The sequence below is a fragment of the Leuciscus leuciscus genome (genome assembly GCF_965113295.1).
Source record: "Leuciscus leuciscus genome assembly, chromosome: 18".
In the NCBI taxonomy this organism is placed as follows: domain Eukaryota; kingdom Metazoa; phylum Chordata; class Actinopteri; order Cypriniformes; family Leuciscidae; genus Leuciscus; species Leuciscus leuciscus.
The window spans coordinates 38,757,450-38,780,432 of record NC_138742.1 but is presented as its reverse complement, the minus strand read 5'-3'; the positions used below and the strand labels follow the sequence as shown (position 1 = coordinate 38,780,432).

At 35.0% G+C, this 22,983-nt stretch overlaps 1 protein-coding gene and 1 long non-coding RNA gene across 2 annotated transcripts; one reads left to right on the top strand and one right to left on the bottom strand.

Annotated features, from left to right (window-relative positions):
• Nucleotides 1-2,887: 2,887 nt before the first annotated feature.
• LOC309480397 lies at nt 2,888-5,506 on the bottom strand. Its single transcript, XR_014199625.1, has 4 exons — nt 5,216-5,506; nt 5,036-5,143; nt 3,968-4,175; nt 2,888-3,574 (listed from the first exon to the last, which is right to left on the bottom strand). It is a non-coding gene; the product is annotated as an uncharacterized lncRNA (long non-coding RNA).
• Nucleotides 5,507-5,647: 141 nt separating this feature from the next.
• On the top strand, nt 5,648-14,833 carry LOC309480385 (uncharacterized protein). Its single transcript, XM_082144823.1, has 4 exons — nt 5,648-6,408; nt 7,372-7,512; nt 8,745-8,987; nt 14,289-14,833. Exons 1-4 carry the CDS (start codon nt 6,099-6,101, stop codon nt 14,600-14,602), a joined length of 1,008 nt encoding a protein of 335 aa, XP_082000949.1. The 5' UTR covers nt 5,648-6,098; the 3' UTR covers nt 14,603-14,833.
• The last annotated feature ends 8,150 nt before the right edge of the window (nt 14,834-22,983 follow it).

Here is a 22,983-nt window from a genome sequence, read left to right as displayed (position 1 = left end):
TCCTGTAACGTCTGGACCAATCAGACACACAAATTATTCATTTATTTAATGAATAATCTGTGTAAACTCACTCTCCCAAATAAGGCCTGTGAAACGTTCCCCAAATGAAGCTAACACACTGGCAGGACGCGGTGTCTTGTTACAGGACACACACTGAAACTGATTTTACGAGCGAAAGGAATGTCCTGAGAGCTGCGACTCTCACTTAAACTCTTGCAGAGGAAGAGAAATAAAAACCCTGTTAATCCTATATATATTCTATATATAACCACTTGATAAATGTGTAAACATGTATCTAATTTTTCCCATCTCATGATTTTCCCTTTTATGTGGCGTTTGTATTCTTGTAAACTCAATTGGGTTAATGTTTCAGACTTTGCATATTATGGTTAACCAACATTATATGTGCGGCATTTTTGGTCTCTATAAACTCCAATCTTCATCCCCGTTTCGTTAATTTACATTACATTCTGCTAACTTTGTGACGCATTAGTATTATAAGCATCTTAAAGATTCTTGTGTTAAACATCCAATCAAATTGCATGTTCAAAGGGACAATGGGTCGTAAAAATTTCCCTCCAAAGGGAAATCTTCTCATTGGCTCACACAGCTCCAGAGGTTGTGCCATCTTCACGCTTTAAAGTCACTGATCAGCTCTTAGCTCTCTCTTAGTCCCTTTCTGAAATGCTGACGTGAAGATGATGCTGAACTAGAAGCCTCTAAGGACCCACCAAGCTTGTGCCAGGCTGCGGCCTTGTCTTTCCATTCACCAAAGATACTCTGGAAACCACTGGTTCTCTCTCATCAAGACCACATCAGCAAAGATCAACTGGAGCCTCAACAAATTGCATCAGGACATTTTAATTCAAATGGGCGAGACATGCAAGTATCAAACTAAGTCTCATTATTTGATACATTAAGTATCCTTACCCCTTTAAAGAAGGGCGTTTTAGAACTAAACTGATGGTTTGCTCAAGGCTGTTGATCTGCAATAATTTCAAACAATGCTATAATTTCTTGCTTTCCTGTATTCTGCTTCAGCTCTCTTTCCCTTGGTAAACTGTATGCATGTATGTGTGTGTATGTTAGAGTAGTTTAAGTGTTTAGACTAGTTAATAAAATCTTGTTTATGTCACACGTAAAGTTGTCCTTGTCTCAAGCTCATAACTGGAGTCACTAATCATTTAGATCTTGGTTACTGCTCTTAGTAGTATTGTAAATTAAGAAAGACATTTCCCATGCCCCGGAAATGTACATTTCTTAGAGTTAATAAACAATTGATCCTGAGTGTTCATGGGACAAATAGGTTCATTGATTGTAATATTAATTTACGACAGTAAATTAATTATATTAACTAATCCAAATATTCATAATCAATTATAACCAGTTATTATTGATTATTAATATTTCATATAGAGCTAATTTGCTATATTATGGTGGAGAAATTTTTAGGCAGTTTCAAACTTTATTTGATGGACAAATTCAGTTTCAGTTGAATGTGTATTATGACTATTAATAATTGTACGCGCGTTTTGAATTGTGAGATAAGTCGCTAAGGCGAACTCACCCAGCTGATGGCGGGCACAAAAGCCAGCTCAGCTCTGCTAAAACTGCAGCTCATGATATTGCATTTGTCCCTGTAAAGACGAAGCAAACTCTTTGCAGGTGGTACATGTAATATGATTTAAACCGACTAAATAAAGACGAAGAAAACTCTTTTTTTCAGTGCGAGGACGTAAATCTGAACTGAGCCGATCCTCAGTTTCAACGATAAACTCCTGGTCAGAAATTGGTCTCGCGATCCAATTTTGAAAACCTATGCATTATCATAAAGTGCTATTTTGATTAATGTTTATGGGAGGTGGAACAGATGCAATAATTCCTGTTCACAGCTGTAGTAATTAAACAGAAGTCGGTAACACTTTAGAATAATGGTCCGTAGTTAACAAGTAGCTACGCAGGAAGTAATAGGTAGTACTGCATTAACCCCAAATCTAATACTATTAACTACTATGGAAGCAATATTAACTAAGTAGTAAGTAATAGCGAATTTAGTACAAAGGTAGTTCCTCGGTAGGTATTTGATAATTACTAAAGAAATATAGCCTCATTGATAACTACATATGAACTAAGAAAGAATAACTAATTAATTACTAATCACAAAAGTAACATGTCTAAAAAGGGAAAAATTGTGCGTGTTTTACTCTTAACATGTATAAATAGTTGTGCCTCAAGTGGGTTCTTTGTGGAAACCAGATTATGAATATTAATTTGTTTAAAATAGTAAATCATTAGAAAGTGATGCTGACACTCTGATTATTGGATTAGTTCATTATTATGAGTGTCAGTTTATGTATCACGGACCTATACTTGCCTTTATGTTAAAGTAGCCGTCTGAGGAGGACTTCTCTTTGGATATGAATATAAACATTGATGTTCGCCTTTTAAAAACAATTTGCTTCTTTACGGAAGATAAGCACAACAGATAAGATATGTGATAAGCACAAAACCACATCTTCCATGTTTTTTAGAATATCACTAGTGTCTTACAGAATTGTATAAAATTACCTAACTTATATTACTAGTGTAAAACATGTTAACTCCTCACTAATTACTCAAGCGTTACCTTTTCATCCCGCAGGAACTACTAGTGATGTGGCCCATTATTTTAAAGTGTAAAACATGTTAACTCCTCACTAATTACTCAAGCGTTACCTTTTCATCCCGCAGGAACTACTAGTGATGTGGCCCATTATTTTAAAGTGTAAAACATGTTAACTCCTCACTAATTACTCAAGCGTTACCTTTTCATCCCGCAGGAACTACTAGTGATGTGGCCCATTATTTTAAAGTGAAAAACATGTTAACTTCTCATTAATTACTCAAGCAGTTTTTAAAAATTTATTATAAGCAAAGCAGTAAAACATTTCCACAAGATCACAAAAGAAAATTCTACGTATTGCAAAAATGCACAACTGGGCATGGAAGAATAAAGCACTGTGTAAAATTTGATATATGAAATAAACTTAAAATTTGGCACAGTTTTGCCACAGTCATTTCAGAGACATGACACCAACCACACAAGCTATTTATTTTTTACTTCAAAAAATTAAACTCTGTATAAACTTCTAATATCTTTTAACAAACGTCCTAGAGGACCATCCCTGTGGTTGTGTCCAAGCCAGTAAGTCCACTCAATGCAGGTCAAGTGTTCCTTTAACAGCTTTTCTGTCCTATTGCCTCTCAACCTCCAAATCTGGGATTTATATGTTGACCATGCTCTTTCTAGATTTTGGGTGTGGCCTCCATGAATTGGGTCTACAAACCACCTGCTATGATTCACGCTGTAGTGAGTGTAGCCAAGTGTGGTCAAAGCTCTCCTGTAAGGTCTCCATTCGTCACTCAAAATGGTTGATCCTTGGCGAACATGTCTGGTTATAACTGGAATCAGGTGATCTCTTGAGCGCCTTTCAACTAGCCTCAATATTGGTCGTCTTCTATCACCCTTAATGGCCAGGATACCAAAGACCCACTTTTTTCTTCTCCATGTTCCACCAGTTCTTCCTCGTCCATACTAAAAAATAAATAAATAAATAACATTCAAGTTTCTTGCTTTCTCTTGCCTGTGAGAGGTGTTGTAACATTACACCTTTGTCTTTGTTTTTTTTTTTTTATATTTAGTTTGTCATCAGTGTCCATATTTTTATAGTGTCCAAACTTTTATTCAATAAAAATAAAAAATCTAGAATAGATAATGTAACTTTTGCTAAAGCAAAACTAACTGGGCAAGGACTTAAGAGTTTATGTAGTTTTTGAGCAAAATGTTTATGCCAAAGCATGTTGCTCCAATCATGATGCTCCTTGCTTTGTTTTACCCTTTCAAAAATCAATTTATTTTGTGATTTGATTTGAAAGTAACAAGAGCCATTATATATTATAGCCTTAGAAATACATGTAGATATTATACCTTTCTTTTGTGACGGAAACTGCTTTCATCAATGACGACAAATTCGGTCCTTCCCCCCACAACCTGTCCTGTCTTTCTTTTGTACTTTCTCAAGGCTTTTCCACAGACCATTCTTAGCTTCTTAGTCATTTTGCTCAGTGTTGCTGAGCTTCCAGCTATCCCGTCCTGGATCATATCCACCTGTCGTAATCTCAGTCCTTGACCATATCTGTTAACCAGAGAGAAAATGTGTTCACAGAAAGATTCAGTCATTAAATATTGGTCATTACAGTATCACAAGGATGTTTGCATCATCTTTGCGAAAACATTAGCCACAAGTTAAATGATTCAGTCTGCCAATATGTCAGGGTATTTTAGTCTTGATATGAGAATAAAGTTGAATCAATGTGATGACTTATTTTGAAGATGATAATGTGAAACTTATGTGAATAATGTCATATTACAACAATAAAGTTGGAGAAAAACATGAATTAGGTCATAATATAATGAGAAATACGTAATATTGTGTGAATATTTAATCTTTTAAAACTGTCACCCATCTTTTTTAGAATATACATGAAAATGCACAATCCAAACTTAAATGGCTGCAATGAGAATGCAAAAATGCTTTAGAATAATATATAAGACTTATGTTTGGTCTTGTTTTAAAGAAAGATACCCAGCAGATTATTGAAAAAAATAATGTACGAGAAAAGATATGAATTATAAATGTACAGTTAATCAAATATACTGTACTAAAAATATTTTATAGGCCTATATAATATAGGATATATATGTATGTTACTATAAATTATGCGTTGTTTTACTATAAAATCAAAGCCATATATCTAAACAAGTAACAAATAATAAATTGTTATAAATTTCACTTCTATCACAAAATAGTCGCTATATGGAACCTCGAGACATTTTAGAATTTAAAGTACCATTACCATGGTAACGCAACGTCCTATTTCAAAATGTTTTTCACAAGATAACCTACTTTTTGAGTTTGTAAGCTTTCAAATAATACCAAATTTATGATGATTATCAAAATATGTGATAAAAAAAAGGTACAATACTGTATGATACCGGTAAACAAAAGTCATCCAGCTTTGTAAACTGGTCCTGCTGTTTTCGAATATCGATCCAGCTCTGCAACTCTTTGTTATTTTTCTATGAGATCTTCGGCGACATACCCTAAAATCATCAACATTCAACATTAGTATTGGAGTTTTTTTAATTATTAATATTAAATAGTGTTTTTTTTACCACTGGTATCCATCGCGTGTATGAGTCTTCTGTAGTTTCATGGATTTTTTACAGAGGTTACATTTCATTCTCGATTTCATTAGATTATGTTTTTGCAAAAAATCGATCATTTTTTTAGTCCCTTTTCTATCCCTGCGGTTACAGAGAGAGAGAATTTTCATCGAAAGTCCCATGGTAACATGTAACCACCTGCCAACTCTAAACCGAAGGGTGTGATAGCATTATTTAGCGCGTTTGACTTGACCTCTGAACTTCGGAAGTAGCATAGCCTACTGTCTCAATTATTTTCTACATCAATGAGAAATGTGTGATATTTATGAGGATCTATTGACAGAAATGCAATATAAGATTCATAACTATGTTTTTAGTGGTGTATAAAGACCTTACTTAATCAACCGTTATGTTTGTATTGCTTGTATTCCTATGTTTCTATGCTTTACTGCTGACGCAAACTCAGTCGGCCACCGTAGCTTCTCATTCCAGTTGGAAAAATATAAAGAGCGGCCGTCGTAACTGCTTCTTGCAATTCGCAAATGTCAACACTAGATGCCGCTAAAAATGTCACACTGCACATTTAACGTACTACACCCAGTTTTCAGGTTATATAAAAAAAAAATATTCAAAATAAATAAACTAATAAGCGCAAATTAGTTGATAATGTTTATGTCCTTTTTAATTATTTTTCTTCATAAAATAGAAATAAATCTGTTTTAAAATTGCACCAAAACACATTAAGTAATAATTTGATTATTTGTAAAAACAATTTAAAAAAATATATATACTTATTGTATTTAATTAAAGTAGTTTTACCATTGTCCTGGTTCAATTCATAGGTTCAATTGGATGGATCACCTGACTCAGATCAAAAGGTCACAGGTTGACAATGATTAAATTGAAAGGAGAACATTTTAAAACAAAAAACATAGTTAAAGTTTTGGAAGGCTTACAATTGAGTGGATTGATGCCTACGATCCACTACATATCCTATTGGGACAATATACGCGAAGAATCGTGTCCATCAGTTGAATTCACGTGCAGAGACGGAGGCCAATGCAATGTTGCATTGACGCTTCGCTATATTAGTGAATCCGATCAATCAGAAGACAGCAGCATGGCGACCGAACCAGAGCGCAAAACTGTGCGCAAGAGAGCTGCACCTCACCGCTTAATTGCGGATGACAATGAAGAAACCGGTAATGTTGTGTCATTTATGTGTAATTTATGTTTCTTTGATGTTAGTAGTAGTGCAATCCATGGTTCTCGACTGTGGCCCTCGTGATCCACGGTCCTGCAGTTTAGCTCAAACTCTGATCAGTCTCACCTTTATTTATTAGAATTCTTAATGATATTGATTAGCTTGTGCAGGTGTGTTTGATTAAGGCACTTAAAAGTGGATCTCAAGGGCCAGAGTAGAGAACCTTGCTGTAATCCAATCTTAAACTAATCATTAACATTATTGGGTTACAATTAAGCAGCCGTTGACAATTTGCTAGCAAGCTAGTTACATTATGGTACATGGGAAACGTTTAAGTCATTTCAAGATGTAATTTTCAAATTGTATAGTTATCATTAATAATATTAAAAGCATAATTGCATATTCAGTTCCCTCAACACAAATTTGTCAGAAATGTTTATTACAAAAGCATGATTTTACTTTCTCACCTGGTGTCCTAACTGAATATCGGTAAAAAAAGCTAAAGTTAATGACTAGTTAATTGTGCTTTTTAATAAAAAAACATTTTGCAATTTGCACACATTTGTGTGTGTGTGTGTGTGTGTGTGTGTGTGTGTGTGTGTGTGTGTGTGTACTATATCAATTATATATATATATATATATATATATATATACACACACACATTACACACACACACACACACACACACACACACATATTACGAATGAATATAATAACAACAGCTGTCAGATAAAACAAAAACAAATCATCCTTATAATAATTATTATTATACTATAATAATAATTATATTTAGTAAATAATAATTATATTTGTAGCGACCGATTAAAGCTATTAAGCTATCAACTTGGATAAAATTTATTTGAACTCTAGCCTTTTGTTTTTATAAAATATATGTTTCTTGTGGAAGAGATGACACATTCTATTTTTTTTGACAGATTATTTGTTTGTTTTATATTCCAGCACAAGCACCGACCCAACAGGTCACCATCAATAAATTAAAAGACGAAATCTCGTTTTTGAAATCTAAAGTTGATTTCCTCGAAGAAAAGTGCAAAGACGTGGAAAATGAGAGGGATTTTCTAAGGAGCAGTTTAACCAATGGTAAGAACTGTTTTAGATTGTTAGATATTTGTATTTGTCTACAATTTGTCTACATTATTAGACATTTTTGGCAAACATTGGCTATTAGCTTCACTACAGCAAAATCTTTTGCTTCTATGCAACTATGGTGAGCAACAAGCGATAATATACAACACCATACGCTTCTTCTCTGTGTATAATGTATCTCTGTGGCAGAATTACAGTGGCCCATACTGGTCTGGCATATATACTACATCACTTTCAGTCGGTTTAGACAACTCCGGTCCTCGAGGGCCACTGTCCTGCAGAGTTTAGCTTCAGCCCTGATAACAACTCACCTGCCTGTATCTATCTAGTAATCCTGAAATCACTGATTGCCTTGTTGTTCAGGTGTGTTTAATTAGGGTTGGAGCTAAACTCTACAGGACAGTGGCCCTCGAGGACCGGAGTTGTCTATCCCTAGTGGTTCTGTGTGGACGCAGATATTTCTTGAGATGGCGCAGTGTTTACAGATTTTTTTTTAGAACGAGAAAAAAAATATTGGATAGGGAACGCTCCGGTTTCGTGTGGACGTGGCCTAAAGCCCCTTACACGTGGCTTTAGAGCCCTGTGTAACCCCCATTAATCCTGTGAAATTGCCAGTACACCTTCTGTATGAACACAAACACAACCCGGGATTGATGCCGGAATCAACATACAACATAGTAACATTGCTTTAAGTCCTGGAACATGCGCTGTGTGAACAAAAAAGCCATAATCATCAGAGTGTCGTAAAATGACGCTGAAGCCAGGATTGTTCGCTAGCTAGTGTAAATGGTTTGTAATGCGCCAGTTTGTGATCAAATCAGAGATAAAAATTTCACAAGCATGCAAAAACAAACAAACAAAAATATACAGCCCTCTGATTATATCATAAATATCTTAAATAATGTTCCGAAGATGAACGGAAGTCTTACCTAAAAAAAGGAACTTTTCCTGGTTAAATAAAGGTAAAAAAAAAAAAAAAACAGGGTTAGAACAACATGAGTGTGAGTAATTACTCACATAATTTTAATTTTGTAACCCTAACCCTAACCTATTACATGTCACATCGAGGTCAAGTGTATTCACCGAATTTTTACGGGTTGTGTGTGAATGCACTCTCTGATTATGGAAATTCACTGGAAGTGCGAATGAACCAAAATATAACAAACCCGGGTAACTTTATCTAGAATCTTTGTATTAGGGGCTTAAATGACTCTTCTTTTTTACAGCACTTTCAACTAAAGAAACAAAAGCGCCAAAAAGGTCTATTGAGATCACAGATTCTTCTGATGAGGACAATGTGCGAGCAGAAAAGAAAAAATACAGAAAGGGAAGCAAGAAGACCAAAAGAGATGACTCTTCTTCAAGTTCCTTCCAGTCCTCATCTTCCTCCGACTCTTCTTCCACACCTCATAAGCCTAAGAAGTACAAGAAGGGAATGAAATCACAAAAATGTGCAAAAGGCAAAAGAGGTATGTTCAATTACCTTTCAACATTATTTTTAGATTAATGTGCACTTTGTGCTTGTTTTACTTCCATTCCAAAAACTCAAGTTTGGTTATCTCTTACTGTACTGTAGATGTTGATAATGTCTAGGTTACGACTGTAATCTTTGTTCCCTGAGAGCAGGAAACTCACTTTGCATCAATGTATGGTGAATACGGGTGGGCAATATGGCAAAAATATCATATCAAGATTTTTTTCAAAAAAATCACGATTAACGATTTTATCACGATTCTTTTTCATGTTGGTTTTAATATTTTTCGACTGAGCAGCCTAACCAATGTCCATATTTTAAAAACAAAGCCTTAGGTAACAAAATATTAAATAAAAAAGAATGGCAGACAGTGGTGAAGATATAAAATATTTGTCATTTTCTTTATTATTAAATATTAAGATCAAAGATACACATTACATACACAACTTAATATACAAATGAAATTAACAGTGCTTTATTTTTTTAGCTACAGTGGTTGTATTTAACAGTAACATTGAAGAAAGTAATTAAATTAACAAATATGACAAAAAACAAAACAGACTTCACTGTATAAATTATACATTTATACTTATTAAAGTTTGTCACGATACCAAAATTATGACTTCAATACGATACCACACTAAAATATCTTGATACCGATACTGAATCAATACCATGACATTTTTTTTAACTTTTTTTATTTTAATTTACAATTACTTACAATTCATTGTTTTATAAATCAATTTATTATTATTTTTTTATCTGTTCCTGCCATGCTTTTTGACAATTCCTTTCCCTTTATAAAATAATTACATGCCAGTGTGTCCTTACAAAGATGTTTGCAACATTTACATTATTATCAATCATGTTAACATTTTCTAACCTTTCACAATTCTGAACAGTTCATTATCAAATCATAACCGAAATATTATTTTATGAAAGGAGTTATTATTTTTAAATGTAATTTTATAATTATAATAGAGCTAGATATTTAATTACATTTTTATCTTTGCTATTAAAAATGAGCAAAAAGCTAATTACAAACAATATTACAAATACTATGAGACAAATAAAATAAACAGTACTTAATTTATTTTTTTGAATGCTACTGTTAAATGGTAGTGTATTGCTGAAAAAGGAAAGTCTTCCCTCTCAACACCTTGTGACAAGATGGTAATCGGTCGCTACAAACGGTTTGTTTTTACCCGACGTGTTTACGTGAATACTCGCTAGGATGTACATTTTATCTAGAATTTTGTTTATTCATTCCTAATAAGCGTGAAAGAGAATTGAAGTCGCAATCGCATGCTGTGTGAAATACGTGTGCACGCGCTTCAGGTCTGAGCCCGGCAGTGGAACTTAAGCACTAATGTAAACAGCTGCACACACCTCCTGCCTCTGACTGTCACACATCGACGCAAAATAGGCAAAGTACTTCCATATTTCACTCCTCGCGTGATCTTTTAGACGTGGACCAGCAGCAGTGTCACTTTTGGTCCTATGCAGCTATCTCGCTGTAGTGCTCGTCACACTGACAGCTGCAGCTTCTTTGCTGCGTGCGTCAGGAAAAAAAAACACAGACGTCAAAAGGCGTTTTTTTTTAAGTATCGATACTGATAAATTTAGGTATTGTGACGTTTTGTGCAACACTACTCAGAAGTATTAAAGGAGAACTCCGGTCAATTTTAACATTGAGCCATAGTGAAGTTAATTCAGCCAGCGCTCATACCTTTGTTTACATCCTGTTTTCGGTGGAAGGCCATAGTAATCGATTGTCGAGTTCACGCGCGTGATCATAGGTACTAAACCTATGCGCGTGAACTCGACAATCGATTACTATGGCCTTCCACCGAAAACAGGATGTAAACAAAGGTATGAGCGCTGGCTGAATTAACTTCATTTTTATTAATATCTCTAACATCTACTGCAGTCAGATCCACCCGTGTTCACTCGGAAGGACTCACTCACATTTTCTGTGCACTTGTAATGACACTTAAAGGATGTTAAGAGGCTAAAAAGCAGGCTTACTACTTGCCCCATTGAAGTCAATAGGGTGCAAATTTTAAAAATAGAATAACTCGGTGTAGGCAACACTGATTTTTGTCGTTGTTCTCTGTATTGACAGCACTCCAAATGTACAAAAAAATGAGCTCAATGTTAAAATTGACCGGAGTTCTCCTTTAAAGGGATACCTAGAGAACATGTCATCCTCTTTCGTCTTAAGGGACTGTCCAGCAGGCATCCTAGGCATGGCTAACGACACAGTCTCAGGGAACAGAGGTTGCCATTGTAACCAAGACGTTCCCTTTCAAAAGGGAACCTGCACTGCCTATGTTACTAGCTGCTGCAATGCTAGCAGGACCTGAATAGCCTGGCACAGATGTCTGCCCCTCTTCCCTTGAGAAGAGTTCAAACGAGAGCAAAGTTTTCTCAAGGGGAAAAAAAAGTTTGCACAAGTTGTGTGTGTCCTCTGATGTCAATATTGAAGACACGGATCCACACACTTCTTGAAACGCTTATCACTTGCCATAATTGTTCTTACCTTTTTCAGGTGATTGTAAATCAAACAAAACAATGCCCCAGAGACGAAAATACGATGACATGTTCTCTAGGCGCCTATTTACAGTGGCCGAGAGAGCTCAACGCGCTGCAAATGAAGAAAACACATGCAAACAGAAAAAAACGCATGCAAACAGAAAAAAACACATGCAAATAGAAAAAAACACATGCAAATAGAAAAAAAAAACACCAGCGAATAAGAAAACATCTTCATCAGTTTTACAACTCACGTGCGTCCCAATACTCACAACACAACCAAATACAGAAACGCGCTGCAAAAGTTCACAACAAAACCAAATACAGAAACGCGCTGCAAATAGAACAGAACACAACGGAAATGTTTCCGGGGAACCCAATAAGTGACGGACGGACGGCTAGGACGTGCTTACAGCCATAGATATCATATAAAGCTGTCTACTTTTATTTATTTTTTTTTTATTTTTTTTGCAAAACATACAGAGATGACACGTTTATGACATACAACTTTGTATACAATATACAAAATGTATTTGCGATATGTTCAATGTCATAAGAATACTAAAAAGAACAATGAGCTGAAGACTAAAATAAATAAATAAATAAAAAGATAGAGAAAAAGAACGAGGAAAAGACATTAATCTATACATCAGTTACATTGAACACATTTTGTCATGTTATGTTATAATAAGTTTCATAAGAAATGTTAGAATGTAGCTATAGGTCCAAATATGAGACGGCAAGTTTTAAAGTTGAGACACTGACTCACACAAAGATATAACACATATTTTAAAAACTTTGTTGTATAAAATGTATATTTATTTGCAACAGTTATGTTAACAGCATTAATTATTATTTTTTTGAGTGTAGTCGTATTTGTACATTTATTACATGACACATTGCAATCAGATGTCACTGTCTACCTTCGCTTTGTGCATATAACTGTAAATAAAAATATGTGTCTAATCATGTCTCTAAACTAAATGTACCCATAGATATCATATAAAGGCTAGATTTTTTTTTTACAACTTTATTGAATTTTTTCCTTATCACAAAAAACAATAAAGACGTTTGACAAAGAAGAAAAATGACATTCTTAAAATGTACAATATAAATCTTATTGTATTATAAACTAAGAGTCACACCTCCTGCAAATAATCTGTAAAGACGCTTTTCTATATTTTCTATACTGTTCACATGACAAGGGAGAACAAACTAGATTGAAAAAACTCAAAACAATAAAAATAAACTAAAACAAAAAAGAAATAACATAAAACAAACCAAATAAGAGGGACTCAGCTCATCTGAAGTGTTATTAAACTTTTATGCAGTTTTTTAGTGTTAACAGCATTAATACTATATTTCTGGTAAGAACAGCTATTCAGCTGATGGACACGCGCTGCGTTGTCATGGGAACATCCCAGGTGAAAATAATGAGGAAATTACGTTGTCTTTCATTGCTCCCTTCATCAACATAATGGCACACAAGTGCCCCGCTCACTCCAAAGTGCCCAATTCAAGGGCTCTGCCGTCTGCACTTTTAAGAGAGTAACGTTAGGGCATAGGTAAAGCCAGAGCCCGCGTCTCTCTGGTAAAGCTCGCGAGCCGTCCGTCCGTCACTTATTGGGTTCCCCGGAAACATTTCCGTTGTGTTCTGTCCTATTTGCAGCGCGTTTCTGTATTTGGTTTTGTTGTGAACTTTTGCAGCGCGTTTCTGTAATTGCAGCGCGTTTCCGTATTTGGTTGTGTTGTGAGTATTGGGACGCACGTGAGTTGTAAAACTGATAAAGATGTTTTCTTATTCGCTGGTGGGTTTTTTTCTATTTGCATGAGGTTTTTTTTTTGTTTGCATGCGTTTTTTTCTGTTTGCATGTGTTTTCTTCATTTGCAGCGCGTTGAGCTCTCTCGGCCACTGTACCTATTATATACTTGTGGGTCTCTCTAGTAAGCCGATTAAATTTTATTGCCTTGATTGGATTTTTTTTTTTCTTCAGACACCGGTTCACGTAAAGGGTATATGACCAATAGGACATCGGCTCAATACAAAACATTTTATAGTGTAGCGCAAAAGTAAATTAACAGTATATTTTAATATTTTGTATAGTATTATATTATATTGTTATGTATTATTTATTTTACCCCAAAAATTCCTATATTTATAAATGTTTAATAATACAATATATTCTTAGTAATGTATGAAATGCTACTCTCATGTAGAGTCTACCTATATGCTTTGAGAATAACTACACAATTATGTAATGTGGAGAAAATTATTAAAGCTACACTGTGTAATAGTTTAAGTTGATTTTGAGCCAAAAACACTTTGTTCTTGCAAAAACTATGTCTTCATTAATGTGTAATCCCTTCAACCAACTAATTAAGTAATCGGAAACCATTCGACTGCATCCATCTTGAAAATACATTAGACAAAGAGGTACCTACCTGGAAATTAAAGCTTTGCCTTTTGCGTTTTTTTTTTTTACTCAGTGGCTCCATCACGAATCCAAGAGAGAGAGATTACTCACGACTGCCGGCAGATTTGGAATAATACAGCCACCATAGAAGTTAAGACGCCCTCTGAATGGGAGGGGCTAGAAAGTGATATTCAAGTGGTAGCCATATACAATTTCACGGCTAGATGGGATTAATTCCTACACAGTGTAGCTTTAAGATGAATGGATCTTAGTGTTATAAGAAGTTATTGAGTGATATTGTTTTTATTAAGTATGTACTATAATCTAGCACTTTTGTTCTTTTTCAGTTTTTTTACCAGAACAGATTATAGGACGGTACAAAAAGGTCCTGAAGTACCTGTCCAAAGGAGCTACTAAAACAGAGGCATACAAGAAGTGTGGCGTGGATCGGAAAACAATCGTAGATTCATCTGCCATTGCCGAGTTGGAAGCCTGTGACACCACAGCGTACAACCAACTACGTGCTGCATTTAAAAAAGGGCAGAAGCTGTCCGACTTCGCAGACCTTTGCAAACAACTGTGCACTCAGGAACCAGTCCGCAGTGCCATTGAAGAAAAGAAAAAAAATGGAGAGCTTATAGACATTCTACAAAAAAAATAAATAAAATTTTGCCAGTACTAGTACGGTATGTTCGGTAATTATCTACCAGTAATTGTGTTAAAGGGTTAGTTCACCCACAAATGAAATTTCTGTCAGTAAGTACTCACCCTAATGTTGTTCTCCCTAATGTTGTTTTAACCCTGTGAGACTTCCTTTCATCTTCGGAACACAAGTTAATATTTTTATGATGAAATCTGAGAGCTGGATCACTCTTCTATAGGCTTCCAAAGTGACTGAAACTTGCTTGATCAGAAAAAGTATTAAAGACCTGTTTAAAATAGTCTGCAGTGACTCGCAAAAATCGACAAAATAACGACTTTATTCCAGTATTCATTCTCTTCAGAATTTGCTTCGAGTTTTTCCCTGGTGTTTTTACGTAGCATATCTGCACAACACTTCTGGGTTAGTTAGTTAGTTTAAAACTCGAAGCAAATTCCGAAGAGAATGAATACTGGAATAAAGTCGTTATTTTGTCAATTTTTGCACACAAAATGTATAAGCCACTAAGTTTGTTGAGCCACTGGAGTCACTGCAGACTATTTTAAAGAGGTCTTTAATACTTTTTCTGATCAAGCAAGTTTCAGTCACTTTGGAAGCCTATAGAAGAGTGATCCAGCTCTCAGATTTCATCATAAAAATATTAACTTGTGTTCCGAAGATGAAAGGAAGTCTTACGGGGTTCAACATGAGGGTGAGTACTTACTGACAGAAATTTCATTTGTGGGTGAACTAACGCTTTTCTTTTTTTGTTGTTTTTTTATCTAGCCATTGTACTCAGCAGTTTATCAGCACAGTTTTTTGAATGTGTTGAATGTTTTATTAAAAAAAAACGTTTTGGCTAGATTTGATAATTTTGCAAAATTGTATTTCATTTTGAATGTTCAATTTAGATATTATATTTTGGAAAGTGCTTTATTCTTGCACAGCTAGTTGTGTATTTTTGCATAATGCACTAAATCTTCCAGTGCATTTAATAAAAAAAAAAAAAAAAACGTTGAACCCAGTTACTGCAGTTGTCTTATGTTTTTTATAGTTTTTGCAGGGCGACTTGTTAGTGAAGGAGTTAACATGTTTTTCACTTTAAAATAATGGGCCACATCACTAGTAGTTCCTGCGGGATGAAAAGGTAACGCTTGAGTAATTAGTGAGGAGTTAACATGTTTTACACTTTAAAATAATGGGCCACATCACTAGTAGTTCCTGCGGGATGAAAAGGTAACGCTTGAGTAATTAGTGAGGAGTTAACATGTTTTTCACTTTAAAATAATGGGCCACATCACTAGTAGTTCCTGCGGGATGAAAAGGTAACGCTTGAGTAATTAGTGAGGAGTTAACATGTTTTTCACTTTAAAATAATGGGCCACATCACTAGTAGTTCCTGCGGGATGAAAAGGTAACGCTTGAGTAATTAGTGAGGAGTTAACATGTTTTACACTTTAAAATAATGGGCCACATCACTAGTAGTTCCTGCGGGATGAAAAGGTAACGCTTGAGTAATTAGTGAGGAGTTAACATGTTTTACACTTTAAAATAATGGGCCACATCACTAGTAGTTCCTGCGGGATGAAAAGGTAACGCTTGAGTAATTAGTGAGGAGTTAACATGTTTTACACTTTAAAATAATGGGCCACATCACTAGTAGTTCCTGCGGGATGAAAAGGTAACGCTTGAGTAATTAGTGAGGAGTTAACATGTTTTACACTTTAAAATAATGGGCCACATCACTAGTAGTTCCTGCGGGATGAAAAGGTAACGCTTGAGTAATTAGTGAGGAGTTAACATGTTTTACACTAGTAATATAAGTTAGGTAATTTTATACAATTCTGTAAGACACTAGTGATATTCTAAAAAACATGGAAGATGTGGTTTTGTGCTTATCACATATCTTATCTGTTGTGCTTATCTTCCGTAAAGAAGCAAATTGTTTTTAAAAGGCGAACATCAATGTTTATATTCATATCCAAAGAGAAGTCCTCCTCAGACGGCTACTTTAACATAAAGGCAAGTATAGGTCCGTGATACATAAACTGACACTCATAATAATGAACTAATCCAATAATCAGAGTGTCAGCATCACTTTCTAATGATTTACTATTTTAAACAAATTAATATTCATAATCTGGTTTCCACAAAGAACCCACTTGAGGCACAACTATTTATACATGTTAAGAGTAAAACACGCACAATTTTTCCCTTTTTAGACATGTTACTTTTGTGATTAGTAATTAATTAGTTATTCTTTCTTAGTTCATATGTAGTTATCAATGAGGCTATATTTCTTTAGTAATTATCAAATACCTACCGAGGAACTACCTTTGTACTAAATTCGCTATTACTTACTACTTAGTTAATATTGCTTCCATAGTAGTTAATAGTATTAGATTTGGGGTTAATGCAGTACTACCTATTACTTCCTGCGTAGCTACTTGTTAACTACGGACCATTATTCTAAAGTGTTACCCAGAAGTCTAATGCCTGTTTGCTCACAGCTCTATTAAGTAAAACAAGAAGTTTTAATTCCTGTTTTTATTGTAAACCATATAATGTGTAATTGCAGACCAGTTTTATGAATTAAGAAAACAGATGATAATCCCTGTTCTTCTTCTTTAAACCGTCTCATGTGTATAATGTATAATGTGTAATTCCTGTTAGTCACATGTTGTGAAACTTGCGTCATTTTTCCGCATGCAACAGAGCGCAAAATGCTCGTGATTCCACAGATAAAAAATAAAAAAACCTGCTGAATCACGCCACTGACCAACACTAGAGGCAGGGATTAAAGTTCTCCGTCGCTACGACGGATTTCCGTTAATTGCAGCAAGTCTATGACGGTTTTCCGTCAATTGCAGGGTTCCAGTCTGTCCTTAATGTCTTAAATTCACTTTTCATAAAATTAAGGCCGTAAATAGGCTTTTATTTTTTCAAATAGTGTAATAAATGTCTTAATTTTAGTTTGAATAGGTCTTAAATTAAGGAAAGACGAGGTGTATTCACCCTTCTGAGGGGGATGTGATCAAAGCTGGAGTGGAGCAAAAGCACGTTCCTCTCTCCACTCTAAGCACTCTGTAATCACTTCGCTCATGGTCCACTCCGGGTTTTCAATTACCGCTCACGGAAAGTGCATGTCAGGCTACAGCTGAGCACTGAGGTAGAGAACTATATTTCAGTTACCGTGGACACACTTATAATGCAGGTAGGGCTGGGCGATATATCGATATATTTTTTAAATGCGATATGGAATTAGACCATATCGCATATATATCGCTGAAATAAAGTTTTTCACCTCAGAAAGACGGACTTTCTTGTCCTGTCAGCCGTTATACTGTTCTCGTAGCGCACACTCTTCTATTGCACGCGCAAATGCGGCGGCGCGCGCTGTATCGCCTCACTGTATATAAAGTGCAAAAGAAACTACGAGCTTGCAACGCCGTTACGTTGTAAATTACACGAAATAAAAGTAATGCAGGTATGATTTTCATTCTATTCACCAGGAGCAGTTTCCATGTTTCATTAACAGTTATTGTTAATATTGTGTATTCACCATGGTAACTGTCCTTTCCATATTAACCCCAAAATGCCACTATTTTTCTTTGTGTTATTTTTAAATGACTGTAGTGGCTCATACCAACATTGTATTAACAAAAACTATTTTGGAACTGCTATTTAATAGCTTTAGCATAAAGTTTATTTATTAGTAGGCTACTAGTCTTTACTATTAGTCATATTCTTACAATTTATGTTAAATAAAGGGGAAAAAGTACTTGTGTGTGTTAACAAATTTTGTGTAAACGTGTTATAATTTGCCTATATAATATATACGTGTATATATATATGTATGTATATACATATATATATATGTGTGTGTGTGTGTATATATATATATATATATATATATATATATATATATATATATATATATATATATATAGGCAAATTAGAACATGTTTAAACAAAATTTGTTTATATACAGTATATATTCAATGTAAACTTTCATAATCATAATTAATAAATCGCAATTACAATTCGAAGGGAATAATCGGCAATTATGATGTTTGTAATAATCGTGCAGCCCTAGGTGAAGAAACCTGTTTATTATTTATTCATTTGATTTTGCAACTGTTCACTGATACGCCTACTGGCAATATTAAAGCAGTTTAAAACGTATCCCCTTAAAACGCTATTTAAAAAGGTATATGACTTGGCCTAAAAAAAAATTTCAGTCAGAAGAATTTTTTTCACTTTAATCCCTGCAAATAGAAAAAAAAAAAAAAAAATGGCTCAAAAACATATATAGCCTATGCTGTTCGTGCTCCTCACCTCACAAAATAAGACAAAAGTATACCAAACATTTAACGTTGCTGTCAAATTATTATTTAAAATGACTTGTCTAACAGGATGGAAAGGAGAATAACAGGGTGGAAGGGAATATAACAGGGTGGAACACCAGTGTTAAAAGGTTCAGTGGATGAGCTTTTTGTCATTGTCCTGCATGGTTTGCCATCAGTAATGTGTGGAACTGCACCTATATAATACTGTTTCAAAACAATAAAATAAATAAAATTCAAATTTCCTTTGGGGGAGGGACACAAAAAATAGCTATGTGGTTCCTTATCACAATCAATCATGGTGGCAAAACAATTCTCTCTTCAGATGGCTAGAGAAATATTTACAAATTAGAGAAGACAGACATAATAAATTACATTTTTATGTATTTATATTTGATTAAAAATAAAGATACTATAATTCATTTGAATTAACTAGATTAAGAAACGTATACAAAATTCTATTAGAATTTCCACCCTGTTAGTTTCACATTCCACCCTGTTAGGTTTATAGACCTAACAGGGTGGAATCTAACAATTGGAAAAGTTATTCATAGCTCTTTGAGTGATCAACATTTAGCTAGCTAACCTTCTACAGATGAACAGAACTTTTATAACTATGTCAGATTTGTTTTTACATTTTTTTTGATAGGACAAACATTCTCAATAACATAGCCTAACAGGGTGGAACTTTAAGGGTGGGACAAGCAGGATAACATTTCAAAAACTATAAAAAAAAGTTAGGAGTGAGAGTTGAAGCTTATCTCAGTTTGTACAGTTGAATTCCAGCGGGAAAAAGAAATGATGTCACTTACTGAGAATGGTCTCAATGAAATTGCAGTCGGATTTGGAAGGCAGAAAAGTACATACTAACAGGGTGGAAGATGACTTCAGGGACGCAGTAATTGAAGAAAATTTAAAGGTGAACTAAGTAACTTTTTTACCTTAACCGAACAGCTTTGGAGTCATTGTAATGGTTATATTACTGATTTCGGGTTGAATGGTGGTCGTCTCGCACCCCCCTGGTGCCTGTGAGCCGCAAAACCACCCTTGCAACTTTGGGCCGGCGGGCCGCCGGCCTCAGTGTTAGGAAGTATCGTGTGATATCAGGTCTCGCGAGGTAACGAATTGCTTTACGGCACTGCACGCGTACACGCCCTCATCCATCCAGTATCCGGCTAGCTATAAGAACAAGGTAACGCTAGATATTGAGTTCTTCAAGTTTTCATAATGGCTGAACATGTAAAAAAGAAGCAGAAAGCTAGGAAATCTTTGTCAGAGGACCAAAGAAAGAGGAAACGGGAGACTGACCGAGCGTGAAGTCAGACTAGAGTTAATATTGGACCGGCTTTTTCAGAATGGAGAGAACTGAAAGAAACCGAAGCCTGCAAAACCGATGCTGACCTGGCCTTCTTGCTGTTGCACTTGTATCTTTAGAATAAACTGTGTTTAATGTTTGTATTTCTTGTAATTGTGACCTCAGGATGTTTGTTATTGTCTGTTTAGGTTTTTATTATGGTCGCTGTCTGTTACGGGCTTACTAGTACGCTACTGTAACTTAGATGTTAGCATTTTCAGTAGTAAACAAACGTGTTTGTTTTCTGTAGTGTTTTGTCCGTTCCTCTATCAGGTTTTATTTGTGTTACTGAGATCGCCTATAAATCGATATGAAATTCTTCAAATTATGCTTTAGTTTAGCTTGCCGCCTGCCTCAGAATTAGTAACGTTATATGTTGCATGTTCACAGATCTAGCATGTTAGGATGCTAGCTAGCAATACAACTTATGAAATTTCAAACCAAACGGTATGAACGAATAAATTATAGCCAAAATAAATAAACAAACTAGGCTACGTGTTTGACTTTGTTTGGTCAATCGTTATGATGGACAACTCGGATCACCGTCAAAATTATAAAAGAATGTAACGTAACATTTATTTTGATAATGTATAATCTAAGTGTCTATAGCTATAGTTCAAACTTAAATAGAAATAAATAGCGGAATATTTCTTATAGTATTGTTTTTCGCCATAATGTTACTGATTACGTTTGGCAACACAATTCAAATATACACTATCTCAACATTTATATGATATTCTTCTGAGAATCATACATACTTCAGTTGACATGGCTCCGTTTGTTCGCCGGCTTCTCTGAAAACAAATGCACATGGCCTGAGCGAGATGGGAGGGGTGAGTGTTGACAACGAGTTTAAGACAGTTTTCTCATAATATATATATACTCCGAAACTGTAGGGGGAGCTCGAGAGAGAAACCTGCGAGAAAACAGCCAGTCTTACTGAGCGCTGCTTTAAAGAAAAAGACCTATATTTTCAAATGATTTATATGTATGATTAGAGGCAGTTTAGCCTAGTCAATAACATAATTAAAAAATATTTTGAGGTTTTTGTCATTTCATGGTTTATATTTCTTGCAGAAGTTGATTACTGTGCACTGAGGACATGATAAAAATGAATGCATACATCAGTTAAAATTGTGTAAAATACAAAATAGTATTTTTAATGTCTATTATCTCTGTTTAAATGGTAAAGAATATTTAAATCTACAATTTAAGCCATTTATTATAAATATGTGACTCATTTTAGAGAAAATATGAGTAAATAAATCATTGGGACAGGAAAGTCACCGCATACCAGGAATGACCCATAAGCCCATCGTATACATTATTATTGATGCAGTCAGAAACTCTACAACTACTTTGCAACCAGGCCAGAAGCTTTGGCTCAGTTTGGCTAGCTTATGTTATCTGAAACTAAGGGAAATGTTAGTGGGTATGGGAAGGAATGAAGATGTATTTCTTCATTTTATTTTAAATTATATATTATACTGTATTAATAGTCTTTCTAGTTACATTGAGGCTACATGTATTAAAGCAGAGTGCTATTATTAATATTTTATATCCTGTCAAAACATACATTAATCATTGCCATTGCATTAGTATTTTTCAAAGATGTCAGGGGAAAAAACAAAAAGATATTTTACCATTTGAGATAATAATTAGCATTGTACCAGAGTTTTTATAAGTTCAAGAAAATTATAATATTATTCATGACTCAAAAATGTATATTAGAAAAAAAACCCCCACTATAATAAAATATATACTACAACAAACATAAAAAAAAAAAAGTATGTTTAAACCAGGGGGGTAATCGAGCTCTCGATTTCCGTACCACCCCCGGCGGCCGCCATTGGCTAACAAGCCTTCACCTGCTGTTAGCATCCCATTGACTCACGTCACTTTGACAGCGAATAACTTTACATCTGAGGCGTTTAAAGACTCCAATTGTCCATTATTTATTTCTAAAGACACACGACAATGTATAAAATGCTCCATTACCTTGTATCTTACGTTATGGCCACATAGAAACAGTTTTTGTAAAAACAGGCTAACGATTGCGTCATAACCACGCGACTCTCTGGAAATTACCGTATAGACAGGAGGAGAAGCTCGCAGTCAATCGGGGGGACGTGGAGGCATAAAGTCTGATAAAGTCAAGGGAGAAGCCCATAGAGAGTCATGACGTTGCTCCTGCTCCTAGCTCATGGACAGCTCCGACTCACGCTCTCCGTCTCTGCAAGATTCGGAAGGGAATGATTCAGATTTCTCTTGGCACAGCTCCTAGAAGACTTACAACTGTCAGAAAGGCTGCTCACGTCGTCAAGCTCAGTTTGAGTCTGCGCAGTTCGCTCGGCAATCAGGAAGTGAGGGCTTCTAATTTGCTTCACTTTTCTCCGTTGAAACCTATGGGGTCGCTGTGTCCAGTTTATATACTGTCAATGGTTTAAACTAGTGCTGTCAAATCGATTAATCGCATCTAAACTTTTGTGTTTATATAATATGTTTTAATATATTTGTTTTTCCAAACTGTTTGGAGCAATTTGTTATATTTTTGTCATTTTTGTATATTTGTAATTTTGAAATATAACATTAAAGAGTATATTTGATGTGATGAATTGCTCTGTCATTTATCAGATTTACCAATTGTTATAATTTCAATTTGTGCTGGGTAAAATTGGGGGGCGGGGCTTCAGTATATTAGG